Below are 19,378 nucleotides of genomic sequence, written 5' to 3'. Positions count from 1 at the left end.
GAGGTCATGGACCGACATGTTGGAAAAGGAATGGGGTTAGTAATTAAAATGGTTGACCACCAGGAAATTCCATTTTTGGTGGATGGAGCAGAGGAGCTCGACAAAACAGTCGCCCAATTTGCAATGGGTCTCATCGATGTAGAGGGGGCCATATCGGGAATACAGGGTACAATAGGCAACCCCAACAGATTTGCAGGTGAAGTGTTACCTCACCTGGAAAGACTGTTTGGGGCTCTGAATAGAAGTGAGGGAGGAAGTGAATGGGCAGATGTAGCATTTCTCTCTCTTGCAGGGATACGTACCGGGAGAGAGATTAATGAGGAGGGACAAATGGACAAGTGAATCACAGAGGGAGTGATCCCTGTGAAAAGTGGAGTGTGTCGGGGGTGGGAAGGGAATAAAGATATGTTTGGTGGTAGGATCCCATTGAAAATGCAGAAGTTGGAGAGAATGATGTGCTGGATGCAGAGGCTCAGGATGGTATGTGAGGACATGAGGAACTCCATCTCTGTTAAGCTTCACTGGATGACATGGATCATAATGTGTGAGTACAGTGTCTGATGTCACCATTTTCTTTGCCTCTTGGAAAACCACTTCACACTGCTTTGCCCATTGCCACTTGCCAATCTGTCATAATGAATTCAAGGGGTGGAGCACAGTAGGCAGGTTTGGCAGTAATTGGCAAATCGTAAGAAGGACCGCAACCATGATATGTTCTTTGGCCTTTGTGTATCCACCACTGCTTCAAATTTTCAGCACACTTGTATAATGCTTGTGCGTCAATGGTGTGATCACAGTAAGTGATGCTTGGTTTAAACAATTCGCATGTTGTGTTGTGCTCTGAGCCCATAATCTTCTAATCTTTTTAAACAATGTCTTGAAATTTTGGAGTTGTTCCTTGTTGTCCTGACCAGTAACAATGATGTCATCCAGGTAACACCGAATGCCTGCGTAGCCCTGCAGTATCTGGTCCATAGTTTTCTGCCAGGTGCAGATGCAGATGCAACTCCAAAAATAAGACTATTATGCCGATAAAGCCCTTTGTGAATGTTGAGAAACATCCTGGGCTCTTCCATCTGTCTTTTGGTAGACCTCAGCTAAGACCACTATGCTGAAGGGTTTTCCTCCAGAAAGGTTTGCAGAGATAACCTCTATCCTGGGCAGGGGGTATTGAACTACTTTCAGTATTGGGTTGATGGCGGCCTTAATTTCACCACCAATTCTGACAGACCCATTCATCCCAGCTACTGTGACCCCTGTCATTGTCCATGGGCTCCACTCCATGTAAATGAGTTCACTGGCTAATTTATTACAGATATTATAAGGAATTAGGCAAGCTTTGTAAAACCTGGGTGTGGTATTTTAATTTAACACGTTTTTATCCTTGATAACTTTGAGTTTTCCAATGCCATCCTTAAATATTTTTGTGGCATCATCCAGTACATTTCTTAATTCACTTTCAGTTGACTCTTTTGCAGGGGATGTGGCATGCAAATGGTGGATGGATCTCCAATCAAGTTGTAATTGTCTCAGCCATTCATGCCTCTATGATGCTGAACCTCCTGTTTTTACCACACATAAGCTGAATGTGGCTTGTTGGATTTTGTATTTCACCATTTCTAATGTCATTCCCACAGTAAGATCTTTTCTCCAGTATAAGTTCTTAGTTGGATATCCATAGGTTTCAATTTGGTGTTTTTGAAATGCTGTTGAAACTCATTTTGTGGAATGACTGAAACAGCTAAGCCAGTGCCCAATTCCATTTTAATTAATTTGTTGCTCTCTTCTGATGTAAGCCAAGTTGTTTGTCTGTTGTTAATTTTCACTTTGCAAATCTCAAGGCTTCTCAGTTCTGTCACTCTCATCATCATTGTCAGACTTTTCATCGACAGCATACAGATTAGTGTTCTGTTTGAAACTGCAACAGATTTTAATTTTACCCCTTCTCTGTGCAGTCCATTTATTCTTGTCTGCTTGACATGCTCTTTGTATGTGTCCTACTTTGTTGCATTTTCTGCAAATTTCACCTTTTGTCTGCATTGCACTGGTGTATGTGAAGCCTTGACACAACGGTAACATAACTTGTTTGGTCAGACAGGTTTATGTTTAGACATTGCAGTTTTGTTCACGCCCACTTTCGTTCCTGACTGCAACTCAGTTGTGTCTCGCTCTGCTGTTTCCATTGATACAGCTATTTCAACTGATCTTTTAAATGTAAGTTGTGCTCAGTTAGGAGCCATTTTTGAACGTTTTCTTGTAAGATTACACAAACTAAATGATCTCTCAGTACAACATTAAGCCCATCACTGAACTGACAATGTTGAGAGAAGTTCTTCAGTTAAGCTATGCACACTGAAATGACTTCCCCTTCCATTTGATTCCACTTATGAAAACTAAAGCATTCCATAATCAACAATGAATTTGGTTCTAAATGTTCCTACATTACTTTCATGATATCAGCAAAGCTCGTTTTGGCTGGTTTGGTTGGAGCAGCCAAACATCGAAGTAAGCTGTGTTCTTTACACTCAATGTATTAGGCAAAATTGGCATTTGCTTTTCATTTGCTTCAAAATGCTGCTCAGTTAGCTAAGTATACATGAACCAGTTGTCCTTTGAGCAACAAAACATGTCAGTGTTTCTGATGTAGCTAGCAAATTCTACATTTTAAAAATTTATGATTATTTTCACCCTGTACTCACTGTTTATGTAACCACGAATTTTTGTTTTCTGCTTTTTTAAAACTCAACGGTTTCTGTCCCTCCGAAATAAGCATGTGCTGTGCTTTTTTTTTTACTCAGCTGTTTCTCGCTTGCTTTTTTTAACTCAAGCGTTAAGATGCGCTTCAACAGGTAGGTAGTCGCCTCAGGTTTACTTAAAACTTCCTCGTCATCACTATTTTGTTTTGTAAATCCAAAACATTTAAAAATGAATTGGAAGAAAAACAAGGGAGCCAAAATATGTGAGTTATAGTTTGTTTTTATTTCAAGTGAGGTACACACATACCATGTTGTAGCATGCTGACGTATGTCATTTATGCACTTTTACTAATAATCCACAATACATAAGAGTGCTTAATCAAACAATATATTAATAATATTACTCAAGTATTGCAGCTATAAATACACAAACCTCATCCTTGGAACATATGCGGTGGAGATGAAGGAACTGAGAAAAGGGAATAGCTTCCTACCTTCCCCCTCGCCTATTAGCTGCCAGCTTCTACTCCTCCCCTCTCCCCTCACCTTCTTACACTGCTCCCTTGCTTTCTAGTCATGCTGAAGGAGCTTGGTCTGAAACGTTGACTGTTTATTCCCCTGCATTGATGCTGCCTGACCTGCTCAGTTCCTCCAGCATTTTGTGTGTGTGTGTGTGTGTGTGTGTGTGTGTGTTGCTCAAGAGTTGCTCAGGTGTCCTTCAACAGCTTGTTTCTCACTCGGGATTGCAACGTCTGCAGTCTCTGGTTTCCCTAGTTGTTGTTGTTGGCTGCTTCAGCATTCTCTGAATAATGGTGCATGTCTGAAACGTGTCTCTCTACTCTTCATCAGGATCAGTGCAGCAACACACTGTTCGGATGCAGCCAGTGTTGCTAAGCAACAGTGGGTCCCTGCCTCTCTCTGTGACGTATTGTCAGATAATTATACTTCACAAAGCAGTGGGTCATTTAGTGATGTCTTCACAACTCCTTAACTCTTTAGCACCAATTCAGGTTACCAGGAATTCCCTGATTCTGGACTTCTCATTCCCTGGAAGCAGTTCGCAGGTAAATACCAAGAGCTGAGGAAAAGTGGGGCTGAGGACAGAGTGAGAACGAAGGGTTGAAAAGTACAGCAGGGCAGATAGATTGTGTTCCATTTATTAATGGAATTAATCTGTAAAAATGATGATATCCCTCAGCCTGACAGCCCATGACTGAAGCACAGTTTTGATGCACTGACTGATGTAGTCAGATCACACTGTGTGATGCGTTTGGCTGCTGTCTCTCACTGTCTGATAAGCTTTTCTCAGGCAGTATTCTATTTTTGGAGTAAACTGGTAGCAGGACAGAGAACCCCCTAAAGACAGGATGAACCAATGTGGGGGTCAGGACTGAATATATCTTGTTTTCCATGAACTAGCAGCCGTACCCACCCATTGGCCAGTATGCATGGTGGAGGTGAGGCAGAGAGAGAATGACAGTGAGTCCAGGAGTACAGAATGGCAGCAAATATAAAAGTAATGTTTCTAAGAGTTACTCTGGAATATTTAAGACAGAATGAAATGAAAGCAGACTTACTGAAATGCCTATGCTGAAGATACAAGTAGCTGAGAGTGTACGTTTGCATTTCTCTCTATGGTCCTATTTCTCCAGAATGCACTTGAGGGACAAGCACTGAGGAGGAGCACAGCTCTGTAAAAGAGGAACATGGTACCAAATTGAGAGAGGGTCACAACACACATAGGGTGTGTGAGAGGGTGACCACTGGCCCATTCTAGTATTGAGAAATATACCTGATATAATCATTATATATACCTGAACTATAATCACTATGTATTAGCTATTTACTATACTATGTAATCACTTCTAGGTACTGAATATTAATATGTATTATTTTACTAGGCACATTTTGTTATGTGTTGTTTTCACTAGATACTTTGTACTCTCTTAGCTGCATATTATGGCACTTACAGTACACCTGCTTGTTTTGCAACACCATTAGCTGCGATGTATCCCATGTATTACACTCAGCCTTTGTTTAGTACGAGATAACGGTGGCGGACAGGATGCTGCGAGCAGGAATGTACTGTGAGGGAGGTTGTCTGAAAAACATAATCTTGGCCACGAATAAGGCCCCAACGCGAACGGGTGAAAAACAATGGTGACGTACCGCGGGCTAGGCAAGAGCAATTAATTAATTCATATATAGATGATATGCAACTAAAAATTGATTGGGTATGCTAATAAAACTGAAATGTAACTGAGATAAGAAATTACTATAAAGAATGCTGTACACCTGAGCTCGGTGGGCTTTCGGTGACAAGTTCATTGATTGCCTCAGCCTTTGTTTGCAAATAAAGGTTTAATTTTCTTGAAGAATTGTCTGTGTCTCCAAGTCATTTCAAGTAACCACGACAAAATTGGCGACCGCGAGCAGGGTCGGAAAGAGACCCGCAGAAAAGAAACGGCAGATTGGGGACGTTTCCCAGTCCTCTAGGGACCCCCATAAGGCTAACAGAATTAAGGGTGCACCCAAACAAAAGGTAAGCGCTTTTTGCGACAATTTGAACTAAGAATTCTGTTGGCTTTGGGGAGGTCTTGGAGTCTCAGAAGTGTGGAACCACTGCCGAAGGGTCTCTCCAGTCCAAAGAATCTGGCAGAATTGGGGGTTAACAGAGGAGGCTCAGAGGATTGATCAAGAACACTGCAGTGAGGGTAAGTACAAATAAGTTAATAAGAAGTTAAGAAAAATTCCACGTGGTGTTGGTAAATCCCTGTGGATACCGCTTTGCACAGAGCGAAGGGCTGCACGGGCAGGGTAAGGAAAAGTAGAGTAAATCCCTGTGGATACCGCTTCGCACAGAGCGAAGGGCTGAACGGGCAGGGTAAGGAAAAATAGAATAGAATTAGAGTAGAAAATCCTCGTGGTTACCACCTTAAGAGATAAGGGTCTGAACAGACGAGGTGCAAAGAGCAAGTTCTGTGGGTACCGCTCTGAATAGAGGTCTGCACAGGCAGAACAGAATAGACTAGGTATAGAATTAGAGTAAATAATATTATCCAGTAAACAAACTGTGAATCTCTGAAATACCTTAAAAAGAGAGAATAACATGACAGGTGAAGGAACGGCAGTAGAGATTCTGAGCAAAAAATTCCCGTTAATTAAATATGAGATCACAAAAACTTCAGAAAAATGGGAAAAAAGAACCAAAAACCTGGTCACAAAGTGGCCAAGAGAAGGAACGTTTGATGTAAGTTTGTGCGAAGAAATGGAGGGACTAATTAAAAAATTACAAACCAAAAGATAAATCTAAGAAAAGAGGACAAAAAAGAGAACGAGAAATGGAAGTGCTAAAACTCTTCAGAACGGAGGGAGAAAGGCTGAGGAGGACAGGTAGAATATTGATTACAAATGAGGAAGACACTAAGGTGCTGGAAAAACAGCCTGTTAGAGAGAGAGGAGGGTACGGTGAGAAGCTGGCTTCAGCTCCGTACCCGGATGCGAAAGAAACAGAAAAGCCCCCTCCCTATAATGAGGAAGGAACCCCTAAGCAGTGCCCCCTGCTGACAGGAACAGTAAACATGCAGGGAGAAATCCAAGTTTGGGATAATGAGGAGGAAAAAAAACAATACGAGAAGGAAAAAACCGGCGATATAGAACGAGATAGAGGGAGAAAAGATAAAGGTAGAACAGGAAAGAAGGGAGATGGAAAGAGAAGTGGAAAGGCTACAGCAGCTGAGAGAGAAGAGGGATTATGAGGAGTATCGGTTACACTGTAGAGACAGACAGACTAGAAGAGAACAGGAATCATCTAGACAGCAAGAATGGAGTGAGTTGAGAGGAAGTTGGAGGAAGGTAGGAGACGAGAGTTTGGAGGAAATATGAGAGAGGACGGAGAAGCAGATATTGGAGATGGAAGAGGGGACTAGAGTGGAGAAGGAGCAAGGAAGAAGGTATACCCCAGGAAGGTATGAGTGGCAGCCAGTAGTACTAGGGCCAGCAATAGATGAAGAACCAAGTGAGGAAGGAAGCTTGATTACATGGAACGGGGAGAAGGAAATGCTGCCACTGCTGGTAAAGGGATCAGGACAAGTACAGTATATCCCTTGGGGATCCCAGGACCTGGAAGGGCTGAAAAATACTCTGCCTAGTCTGCACGAGGGGGCAGGAAAGTGGATTAGAGCCTTTGAAGAAGAAACAATGGGACGATTGTTGGCTATGGGAGATTTGAAGGCACTGCTGATAAGATTGATGGGAACTTCCAAGTTGAAAGAACTGATGGAGATGGCTGGCTTACAGAATGTGGACAGTCCACAGACTGATGGGGCCAATTTTGATCCAGTGAGACAGAGGGTATGGCAGGCCCTCAGGAAGCTTTATCCACCCAGAGTAGACCTCAAAGCCTTAAAGGGGGAACTACTGGGAGACACTGAAAACCCAGCAGCCTATGTAGAAAACCAGTTGAAAAAGTGGAGACTGGAGACTGAGCAAGAGGTGGAAAATAACTTGTTTCTGAACTCACTGTTCCGACAGAGCATTTTGGATGCAATGCCTCTGCAGGTCAAGTCTAAATTGGAGGAAGTGGTTGGGCTGTCGTCACTGACCTCACAAGCATTCAGTGATCACGTAGTCCACGCAGTGGAGAAATATCGGAGAGACAAACGAAAGCTGGCTGAGCAGCAAAAAGAGGTGCAGCGAAAGCTATTGCAAATGCAGCTCGAAGAACTGAAAAAGAAGGACAAAGACAAAAGCAAGAAGATGCTGCCAGCCACCACTAGTGTGAGTACAGCCATTACACCATTAGATGGAGGAACCGGTCATTCTGTCAGTCAAGGGCCAGAAAACCCCATGCCAATAATGAATGTCTTCGGCAGAGCATTTCCACAGATGCCCTATTGGGGACAGAGTAGAGTTAAGCAACAGCCCAGACAGGACTGTAAGTCCCAAGGGGGGGGGGGGGGGGCAGAGGAGTTATGGGCAAAGAGGATTAGAGAAGAGACAGGGGGAAAGAGAGATAGAAAGATTGTGCTGGGGATGCAACCAGCCTGGACACATGAAGAAAGACTGCCCATTTAAACCATGGCCTGTCTCGTATCAGCAGGAGCCGATGGCAAGGGAGCCACAGTTTGGCCACATGCCGGCTCCTGGGGGTCCGAGCGGACCTGTAAACCCCTATGCAAGGTATTAGGGGTGCCCCGAGAACTCGAGTGGGAAGGGACATTACCCAATGATAATGAGGGAGGCAGAGGAGGAACCCATTGTTCAGGTTATGTTAGAAGGGCAACTGACACCAATGATGATAGATACTGGAGCCACGTACACTTGTGTACAGCCACAGTATACCCTTCACCTTCCCATGTCAGGAAAGTTTATTAAGACGGTAGGGTTCTCGGGGAAAACACAGTTAACACAGTGCATGGATCCAGTGCATTTGAAAATGGGAAATAAAGGAATTGTCTTACCAGTACTAGTATCTAAAGGAACTCCGATTAATGTGTTAGGCAGAGATGCTTTATTGAAACTGGAATTAAAATTAGAATGCACCAGAAATGGGTTAAGTGTGGAAAGAGCAGGGGCTCAATTGATAGTGCGAGAAGATAAAGGAGCCAATGTTTTTTGGATAGGGGACATAGAAGACCAGATCTGGGATACCTGGGAAAAGTGGAAACAGGGCGTGCAGGCCATATTACCTGAGGCTGTAGCGCCCAAATCTGAGTTACATTGTACTGTAATTTTCGATGAGGCTCAGCATAAGGAGGTAGAGAGGAGATGGAACATGAGGACAGATATTCGACAACACCTAAAAGGGGAAGCCATTGTAATTGGGAAGCAGGGGGCAGCCCTGCAAGTCAGGTGGAATACCTTCTTGAAAGAATGGTACAGGATACCGGAAGCTGTACGCCACATAACCCTGCTGGTAAATGAGGGATACCAGTCTAAAGACCTAGGACCCCTGGTAAAGCAGGTAAGCACCGTAACGGTTTGGAGAAAGGTTATGCCTGAGGTATGGATATCCGGAGTCAACAAATACATTAAAATAGGGGTAAACATAGATGTGACAGGAACTATGAAGGAAGTTGAAGTAACTCCTCAGCCACACTTGCCGTTGTTGGGGCAGGCAAGGGGTCGGCAGAAAAATAAAATATTGGACAAGTTGCCATCTATTCTGTGATCGCAACATGACACGGACGTGGGGAAAATAGAAACAGCCAGTCTGGTGGAGGTAAGGTTAAAGAAAGGAGCAGTTCCACCTAGGAGACCACAATATCCCTTAAGACCGGAAGCAGAGGAAGGTATAGCACCAACAATACAGGGACTGTTAGCGGCAGGAGTGCTTAAGAGAGTAAACAGCCCCTGTAATACTCCGCTGTTGCCTGTCCCAAAAGCGGACAGGTCTAAATGGAGACTGGTGCATGACTTATGAGCAGTGAATGAGGTAGTGGAGGATTTCGCAGCAGTGGTCCCGAATCCACACACACTGCTGACTAATATCCCGCCAGAAGCAAGCTACTTTTCAGTAATTGATTTGTGTTCCGCTTTCTTCAGCATTCCCCTAGCCGAACAGTGTCAGTATTTGTTTGCATTTACATACAGAGGCAACCAGTACACCTACACTAGAATGCCACAAGGATTTAAGCATTCACCACATGTTTTTAATAAAGTATTGAAGGAAGATTTGGATGGCATTTCACTGGAAAGTACACTGATACAGTATGTGGATGATTTGTTGATTTGCTCTGAAAGAGAAGAGCAGTGTGAATGGGATACTGTGATACTTTTAGAGAAACTGGCGTATGGAGGGCATAAAGTATCTAAGAAAAAGCTGCAATTTTGTAAGCAGCAGGTGGAATATTTAGGAAGGATGGTATCTAAAGGCGTAAAGGCAGTAGCGCCGAGTCAGATTGAGGTGATAACGAAGGCTCCAAAGCCCCAAACAGTAGGACAGATGATGACGTTTTTGGGAATGACAGGATATAGCTCATATTGGATAGGAGAATATGCTGAGATTGTGGCACCTTTGAGAAAGATAATGAAGGAAGCAGGCCATACCAATTTGAGAACTAGCCTGCAGTGGAATGGAGAGGCGGAGTTAGCTTTCAATACCATTAAGCAGGAATTGCAGTCAGCACCAGCTTTGCCTGACTACGAGAAGGTTTTTCATTTGTATGTATCCAACCGAGAGGAGGGTTATGTCACAGCGGTTCTAACACAAGAGACAGGCACAGGAAAAGCAAAGCAGCCAGGAAAGCATCTGGGTGTTCATCAGTTATTATTGCACCCCAGGTAAGCCTAGAGCCGGAACCCATGATAGAGGACCTGGTTGAAATGCAAGGTAGGGCAACGTTGGCAGAACAGACAATGTGGAGGCGACAGGGGGGCCAAGCAGAACTTAGAAGGCCTGTGGAGCACAGAGGATGGTTTGTGGGTAGCTCCTACTCCTTTGTTGACTATCCTAATTTCAGAAGCACATGGAGTGGACCATTGTGCAAGGGGGGAAGTAATAAGGAAAATAAAAAAGGATGGTTTCTGGTCGCCTTATTTACAGGCTTTGGTAGACTATATTTTAGCACAGTGTGAGGTTTGTGCACAGAATAATGTTCGAAGGGGGATTGCAATCCCAATAGGTCACATACCCGTGCCTGAAGGACCATTTCGACATCTGGTGATCGACTACGTAGATATGATAAAGACGGTAAGAGGGAAAAGATACATTCTGGTGGTAATTGACAGGTTCAGCAGGTGGGTAGAGGCAATACCCTCGAAGGATCAAGGGGCAGAAACAGTGGTAAAGTTCCTGACAAATGAAGTGATCCCAAGGTTTGGAATACCTTCGGAGATTAGCTCGGACAACGGTTCGGCCTTCATCCAAAAGGTGGTCAAATTGGTATTACAAATACTGAGAATAAAACAAAGGTTTGGATGTGTGTACCACCCACAGTCACAGGGCATGGTGGAAAGAATCAATGGCACTCTGAAGGCCAAACTAAACAAAATTTGTGCAGACACTAAACTTAATTGGGTCGATGTTTTACCGTTAGCATTGATGAGTTACCACATGCAAACTAATCGAGTGACATGCCTGACACCGCATGAGATGCTCACTGGGAAGCTATCATACCTGTGATAGGGGTAAGCAAAAATGTTGAATGGATAAATTATATATACTACAATCAACAGAGGTTCATCCACTACACTGATGATGCGCTGGAGGCCTTAGGGCAACAGCTGGATGCAACTAGCAGGATGGCGTGGCAAAACAGACAGGTACTGGATTGGCTTTTGGCAGAAAAAGGGGGTGTGTGTGTGATGTTTGGAGATCAATGCCGCACTTTCATACCGAACAATACTAGCCCAGAAGGGTCTTTCACCAGAGCAATGAATAAATTAAAGGATCTGCGGAAGGAGGTCAAACAGAATGCAGGATTTGGGCATCAGTGGTTTGACTGGTTAGAAAGCAAACTAGGGGGATGGGGTGCGTGGCTGATTAAATTGGCAATGACTGCAGGCATTGTGCTGATAAGTTGTGCATTTATTCTGTGCTGTTTTTTTCCATGTCTCAAGACTTTGATAATGTGTGCGACAGCAAAACAATTCCCGATGCTCCTGGAAATTGTTGAATCTGACCCTAGACAAGGAGAAAAGCCGATGATGTACTGTTACAGTCTGCGCGATGCATCAGATGGACTGGAGGGTGTTAATAATGTGGACACTAGTCTGAGTCTTTTTTCCTGTCTCAGCTACAGAGGGACAGGTTTTTGGCTCAATAGCCTAGGATAACAGAGAGAGATCATTTTGAGCTCTGAGTATGGAAATTGTAGTTGACCCAAATTTGGGATTAAAATGCTGGACTTTATTTTGGCTTTGGTGCACGGCCTCTGAGTGTTCTCTTTCTGTGTGAGACCCTGTGGGTCTCAAAGGGGGGATTATATTGAGAAATATACCTGATATAATCATTATATATACCTGAACTATAATCACTATGTATTAGCTATTTACTATACTATGTAATCACTTCTAGGTACCGAATATTAATATGTATTATTTTACTAGGCACATTTTGTTATGTGTTGTTTTCACTAGATACTTTGTACTCTCTTAGCTGCATATTATGGCACTTACAGTACACCTGTTTGTTTTGCAACACCATTAGCTGCGATGTATCCCATGTATTACACTCAGCCTTTGTTTAGTACGAGATAACGGTGGCGGACAGGATGCTGCGAGCAGGAATGTAATGTGAGGGAGGTTGTCTGAAAAACATAATCTTGGCCACGAATAAGGCCCCAATGCGAACGGGTGAAAAACAATGGTGACGTACCGCGGGCTAGGCAAGAGCGATTAATTAATTCATATATAGTTGATATGCAACTAAAAATTGATTGGGTATGCTGGTGAAACCGAAATGTAACTGAGATAAGAAATTACTATAAAGAACGCTGTACACCAGAGCTCGGTGGGCTTTCGGTGACAAGTTCATTGATTGCCTCAGCCTTTGTTTGCAAATAAAGGTTTAATTTTCTTGAAGGATTGTCTGTGTCTCCAAGTCATTTCAAGTAACCACGACACTAGCTACTTCTCACATCCCCTTTTCCTATTGTTGGTGTCACTGCAATCATCATTTCTTGCAAACACATGTCTTATGCAAGTATTTAGCGGACAGAAGGTAAATGTGTATAATAAGTATTTAAGTGTAATTATACTTATGCAACAGCTGCTCAAGGTCAGCATTCTCATTCACTGAATATCAGCTAATACTTTTTTCTGAAATTTCTCTCTCTGATTAAGTGGCTATCCAATGGGAGAAATATTGTTCCTTCTTGTGTGTCTGGGAGCTGGGCTTTTCCTGGTCTTTTGTCGAGGAGAGATGAAGAGGGAAGATGCGTGTGGAGAGAGCTGGCAGACCACTGGATGGAGTGGACTGGGATCTGAGGGTCCTGTTACGAATGAGGAGCAACTCTGATGGGCAGAAGGGTGCAAGGTCGCCCCCCCCCCTTTTTGAGAATCGCAAAATCGCTACTATTTCGGGTCTGATACCCAGGAAATGAGAGAGATAACAGCAAAGACAGTTGTTATTGATAAACAGCTCATGTCAGTTAATGAGAGAGAGACAACTCAGAGATACACAACGTGGAATGTCTTCTCCTAACAAAAGTGGAACGGAACCACTGATTACTGCTATTGTCTCTTGAAGAAGGATTGTTTATTGAGTACTGTTCTATTCATTGAAACCCCTCGGGGCAACCAGAGTGGTCTGGTTGATGGGTTGCATCATCCCAACCTGATTGACACCTGAGACCCCGTGAGTGGGGATAAAAGTAGGGTCTGGGGCAACACCCCTCAGACGCACCAGGAGAGACGCTACGAGACTGGTGGGGGCTTGTGTGTGTGTCCACCCTTGCCTGGGTGACGAGTCCACCATGGAACGGTCTAACTAAAGGACGGAGCGGTCATACGTGAATGGCCACAACAACAACGCATCGACGGATCAAGATCGTAAAGGGAAGTCGGCAAGTCAATAGCTGTTACTGTTCTCTCTCTCTCTCTCTCTCTCTCCAACAATTGCAACACAGCGGCCAACAACTACCGCAGCCTGCATGAACTGAACTGAACTTTATATTTCCATCGGACAATTCATTATCCCCTAGACAACGATAGAGCTTATTTCTTATTGATTATTATTATACCCGCACTTTTAGGTTTAGTATTGATGACGTATATTATCTGTATATTTGCATTGATATTATTTTTGTGTATTTTTACTAATAAATACTGTTAAAAATAGTATCACCAGACTCCAACGGATACTCCTATCTTTGCTGGTAAGACACCCAGTTACGGGGTTCGTAACAGTCCGAAGGTCAGCGATGCTCGGGGGAGACCGATGGTGGAAGAATGACTACTGAGTGAGCTCCGATGAGGACTGGGCCCTTTTTTTTGTTGGTTTATTTTCATTACTAACCCCATATTCAGATTAAGATTCATAAAGTCTATCATTTAATTGCATATGGTGTACTATCTGATATTTTGTGTTCTGGGTTTGTAACTGGGCGGTACATTACACAGTGTCCACACAAACGTGATTACCCAGTCTGGCGGGGCTGAAGGCTGATTCCCCTAGACGGACGCGAGCTGGGTGAGCCTGAGGGTTACATATGTTTCAATCCACTCCATTGTATGTACTAAGCACATTCTGCTTATCCCACTAACAAAATGCCGGAGGAACTCAGCAGGACAGACAACATCTATGGATAGGAATAAACCTTGGTCTTGGCCCGAGACATCGACTGTCTATTCCTTTCCATAGATGCTGCCTGACCTGCTGAGCTCCTCTAACTTATTGCCGGTGTTGCTCTGGATTTCCAACATCTATAGAATCTCTTGTGTTTACTGTTTCCCCCACTTATTGGGGACCTGATGAATCTGTTACACCTTGGGTTGGAAAGGCCTGTAGAGAGAGGTATTGCTATTTTCCTCCATCAGACAAGTCGCCTAACCCAGGTACCTCGACGTGGACCTGGTTGCTTGGAGGCTGAATCTACTGTTCTCTTGGAGTGCAAACACCCTCTTCCAGAGTTCTAGTGCCGCTGACTCTTATCTATAGCCATACTCAGTGTGCCTTGAGCTTTTTGTTTTTGCAACTCATCAGACTGAGATTCTTGGACCATCAGTGCTGTAGGTTATAAAGGTTCTTAACACTAACAGACCCTTTGGCTGGTGGGAGTCCCTTTGGGATTACCACCGTGGGGAAGATTTTATGCTTCTTTTGCGAATTGCTTTGGGATAATGTGTGGCAGGCTTCATAAAGAATCATCTGATCTACCCAGCAGTTCCCATGGGTTGTTGTCAATCTCTTCACAGAGATGCCCAATTTTGGGAGGGGCGCTCTGAAATGCAATGTTGAGGCCTGTGTCCATACAGATGGCAGAAAATGTTCATCAGGTCAGGCAGCGTCATGAGAGAGAGAAACAGGCTTACATTTTCAGGCTGCTCCTTATGGGGAGTTTTCTATCAACAATGGTTCTTTCATCAGCAAATTTATAGATGGTATTTGAGCTATGCCTAGCCACACAGTCGTTTGCCAGCACGCAGTGTGACAGAGAGATGGGTTGCAGAGAGAGAGAGCAGATGAGAGAGAAAAAATGGCAAGTGAGGGAAAAAAAGGCATGGCATGCTGGTAAAACTTAGCAGATCAGGAAACGACTATGGGGAGAGGAAGACAGAGTTAATGTCACCAGGTGGATGAACTCACAGCAGAACTGTCAGTTCAGACATATTTTGAAGAAGTAGGTGATCTGAAATAGATGGACTCAATGTTGAATCCCAAGGGTTGACAAAGAGCTTCCAGGAACTGTGAGCAGCCTTGTGACTGGAACAGAACAATTTAGTCAGGTATTTTTTCTGTGAACTTCACTTTAATACTGTATTATTAAATTCACATGGACCTCCATTCACCACCACCTCACCCCTGCAATGTATAATACACCACAGATTGGGAACCACCCTCTAAAAGGTGAAGACGCTAAACAATAGTTTTTGTATACTTTTCACAATAAATTCCAACATTTTCCCTTCCGTTGGCATCAGGCTAAATTTCAAATTTCTAGCATCTGGAGTTGCATGCCTTTTATTTTCATGTTGCCAGGGAAGCCGCAGTCAACTATTTATAGACCTATATAAATGAATTAGAAAAGCTGATGGAATGCATAGTACTCAAGTTTGCTGGTAATTCAGAGCTGGTTGAGTACAAGTATATGGACACAAATGCCTAAAAATATATATAAAGTATAAATTCCAACATTTTCCCTTCCACTGGCATAAGGCTAACTGGTCTATAGTTCCCTATGTTTTTCTCACTCCCCACATAAGCAGTGGAATGGAAATTGCTGACTTCCAATTTACAGGAGCTATTCTACGATCTATGGAACTCTGAAAGAGCATCTCCATAGGCACCTCCCTCAAAACTGTAGGTTACAGATCATCAGGTGTCTGGGATTTATCAGTTTTCAGTGCCATTAATTTCTGCAGTACTAATCATTATGAAAATCTAATTAAGTTGCGAGAGTTTACTGCTGTACTTCGAAAGGAATGTTGCATACAATGAGATAAGATCTCCTGTACCCCTGATTTAGAAACTGCATTGGCTGCACAGAGGTGACTGACGTCAGGGTGTGCTGTGATATCTCTGCAGAGATGATGCAACCCAGAAATAGTCGTCATGTGTTTCGAAAGACAAAGCAGACATTTTTCATTTGTGCGTCAAAGAAATTTCAATGCCAGTGCATGTGGAATGGTTATCTACAATTAGGGTTTATGGGAGTTCATTAATGTGCATAGAGGAATGATTAAAGGAGAAAGAACATGCTGGGAGGAAAACTGAATAATTGTTTTTAAAAGCATATTATGTCAAAGCTGACTTGTGATGGAAGGTCTATGCTGAGTGTTATTTTCAAATTTCTAGCATCTGGAGTTGCATGCCTTTTATTTTCATGTTGCCAGGGAAGCCGCAGTCAACTATTTATAGACCTATATAAATGAATTAGAAAAGCTGATGGAATGCATAGTACTCAAGTTTGCTGGTAATTCAGAGCTGGTTGAGTACAAATATATGGACACAAATGCCTAAAAATATACTTAGCCAGTTTTGGTGCAATTAATGGTCGCTATCTTTTGTCTTGGTGTTAAATCAGGCTCACCAAAAGAATGGCAAAGTTGGATGTGCTTTTAAATATTTAGCACTGTTCTTTTCATTTGGAAACCGCCAAGTCAATTGAGCAAGGGGTTGCCATGTTATTCACTACAGTTAACATGGAAATGAGTATAAAATGGAGGGGATGGATGTTGGGAGGTGGGGGTAACTAGGTAACGGAACAGATAATGTTATACAGGTCTCCAGACTGAGACCAACTCTGGCACACGGAGCTTCATTTACAGGAACCCCTTGGACAGAAGCCAATGGAGCCACTGTGACCTGTTGATATCAGAACCCAACAGTTTCCATCTGCACTTGGTGCAGCCATCAATTTTTTAAATAAAATAAAATGATTGGGTTCAGGAGACTGATAAAGTATACAAACAATCTGAGATTAGGTAGGGTTTTAGATATTAAGGCAATCAAGGAATTGTGCAGAAAAGTAATGCTGAGCTGAAAGAACAGCTGGGATTCTATTGACTGGGGGAAGCAGCTACAAAGGACTGTATGGTCTTTGCCAGCTTTTATTTCATATGTTTCTATGCTCCCAAGAGTACGCGTTTGATGTGTGACTGTCAGGGAGGCGTAGTATGCTTGTTTTATTGAGAGTTTAAAAAAATAATCTGTATGTAGGTTATGAATGTTGATAATTAACGGCATCCAATGGTCCAATGCATTGTGATGACAGAATAACATGCACAACAAATGGCGGTGGGTGGGGTGGATGGAGGGGGGGTGTGGTGGTTAGCAATTGCATTCAGAGAGGAAATGCCTGGTATGATTTCCTGGTTAGCAATAAATGGGAGCAAGCAGGCAAAGCTGGAATAAAGTATTGTTTCTCTCCATAATCCACCCATAAAAATGGAGCAAACGGCTCCAATTTCTAGCCAAAGTTCCCTGTTAATTTGAAACATCTAGGTGAATGAAGGCAAAACTCAAAGTTTTAAAGTATGTAAGAAAACATAAGGTTATTTGCCATTGTCAGCAGAACAAAACTGGAGGGTAAGCACAGGTCAAATGGCGTTTTCAGGTTTGCTGATGACAGTACTTTCACTGGCCAAATCAAAAGTGGTGATGAATCAGCATGTAGGAGGGAGATTAAAAATCTGGCTGGGTGGTGGTGCGGCGTGTGGCCAAGTGGTTAAGGCGTTGGACTAGCGATCTGAAGGCTGTGAGTTCGAGCATACTGAACAATTCAGTCAGGTAATTTTTTCTGTGAACTTCACTTTAATACTGTATTATTAAAATCACATGGACCTCCATTCACCACCACCTCACCCCTGCAATGTATAATACACCACACGTTGGGAACCACCCTCTAAAAGGTGAAGACACTTAACAATAGTTTTTGTATACTTTTCACAATAAATTCCAACATTTTCCCTTCCACTGGCATAAGGCTAACTGGTCTATAGTTCGGTATGTTTTTCTCACTCCCCACATAAGCAGTGGAATGGAAATTGCTGCTTTCCAATTTACAGGAGCTATTCTACGATCTATGGAACTCTGGAAGAGCATCTCCATAGGCACCTCCCTCAAAACTGTAGGTTACAGATCATCAGGTGTCTGGGATTTATCAGTTTTCAGTGCCATTAATTTCTGCAGTACTAATCATTATGAAAATCTAATTAAGTTGCGACAGTTTACTGCTGTACTTCGAAAGGAATGTTGCATACAATGAGATAAGATCTCCTGTACCCCTGATTTAGAAACTGCATTGGCTGCACAGAGGTGACTTACGTCAAGGTGTGCTGTGATATCTCTGCAGAGATGAAGCAACCCAGAAATAGTCGTCATTGTGTTTCGAAAGACAAAGCAGACGTTTTCCAGTTGTGCGTCAAAGAAATTTCAATGCCAGTGCACGTGGAATGGTTATCTACAATTAGGGTTTATGGGAGTTCATTAATGTACATAGAGGAATGATTAAAGGAGAAAGAACATGCTGGGAGGAAAACTGAATGATTGTTTTTAAAAGCATATTATGTCAAAGCTGACTTGTGATGGAAGGTCTATGCTGAGTGTTATTTTCAAATTTCTAGCATCTGGAGTTGCATGCCTTTTATTTTCATGTTGCCAGGGAAGCCGCAGTCAACTATTTATAGACCTATATAAATGAATTAGAAAAGCTGATGGAATGCATAGTACTCAAGTTTGCTGCTAATTCAGAGCTGGTTGCGAGTACAAATTTATGGACACAAATGTCTAAAAATATATTTAGCCAGTTTTGGTGCAATTAACGGTCGCTATCTTTTGTCTTGGTGTTTAATCAGGCTCACCAAAAGAATGGCAAAGTTGGATGTGCTTTTAAATATTTAGCACTGTTCTTTTCATTTGGAAATCGCCAAGTCAATTGAGCAGGGGGTTGCCATGTTATTCACTACAGTTAACATGGAAATGAGTATAAAATGGAGGGGATGGATGTTGGGAGTTGGGGGTAACTAGGTAACGGAACAGATAATGTTATACAGGTCTCCAGACTGAGACCAACTCTGGCACACGGAGCTTCATTTACAGGAACCCCTTGGACAGAAGCCAATGGAGCCACTGTGACCTGTTGATATCAGGACCCAACAGTTTCCATCTGCACTCGGTGCAGCCATCAATTTTTTAAATAAAATAAAATGATTGGGTTCAGGAGAATGATAAAGTATACAAACAATCTGAGATTAGGTAGGATTTTAGATATTAAGGCAATCAAGCAATTGAGCAGAAAAGTAATGCTGAGCTGAAAGAACAGCTGGGATTCTATTGACAGGGGGAAGCAGCTACAAAGGACTGTATGGCCTTTGCCAGCTTTTATTTCATATGTTTCTGTGCTCCCAAGAGTACTCGTTTGATGAGTGACTGTCAGGGAGGCGTAGTATGCTTGTTTTATTGAGAGTTAAAAAAAATAATCTATATGTAGGTTATGAATGTTGATAATTAAAGGCATCCAATGGTCCAATGCATTGTGATGACAGAATAACATGCACAACAAATGGCAGTAGGTGGG

At 42.8% G+C, this 19,378-nt stretch overlaps 1 protein-coding gene across 1 annotated transcript; it reads left to right on the top strand.

Moving 5' to 3' along the window:
* The first annotated feature begins 5,560 nt into the window (after positions 1 to 5,560).
* LOC140730156 (uncharacterized) lies at positions 5,561 to 11,474 on the top strand. Its single transcript, XM_073050285.1, has 2 exons — positions 5,561 to 7,475; positions 11,259 to 11,474. The coding sequence occupies exons 1-2, from the start codon at positions 6,609 to 6,611 to the stop codon at positions 11,472 to 11,474; spliced, it is 1,083 nt and encodes a 360-aa protein (XP_072906386.1). The 5' UTR covers positions 5,561 to 6,608.
* Positions 11,475 to 19,378: the final 7,904 nt, after the last annotated feature.

This window comes from Hemitrygon akajei, chromosome 7, assembly GCF_048418815.1.
Source record: "Hemitrygon akajei chromosome 7, sHemAka1.3, whole genome shotgun sequence".
Classification (NCBI taxonomy): domain Eukaryota; kingdom Metazoa; phylum Chordata; class Chondrichthyes; order Myliobatiformes; family Dasyatidae; genus Hemitrygon; species Hemitrygon akajei.
This window is presented reverse-complemented; position numbering and strand designations above follow the sequence as displayed.

Excerpts from the sequence above, each read along its gene's own strand:
- LOC140730156 (XM_073050285.1), top strand. The coding sequence starts at position 6,609 with ATGGAAGAGGGGACTAGAGTGGAGAAGGAGCAAGGAAGAAGGTATACC. Across the intron at positions 7,476-11,258 it reads TGCTGCCAGCCACCACTAGT|ACTTTGATAATGTGTGCGAC; the intron begins GTGAGTACAGCC and ends CCATGTCTCAAG.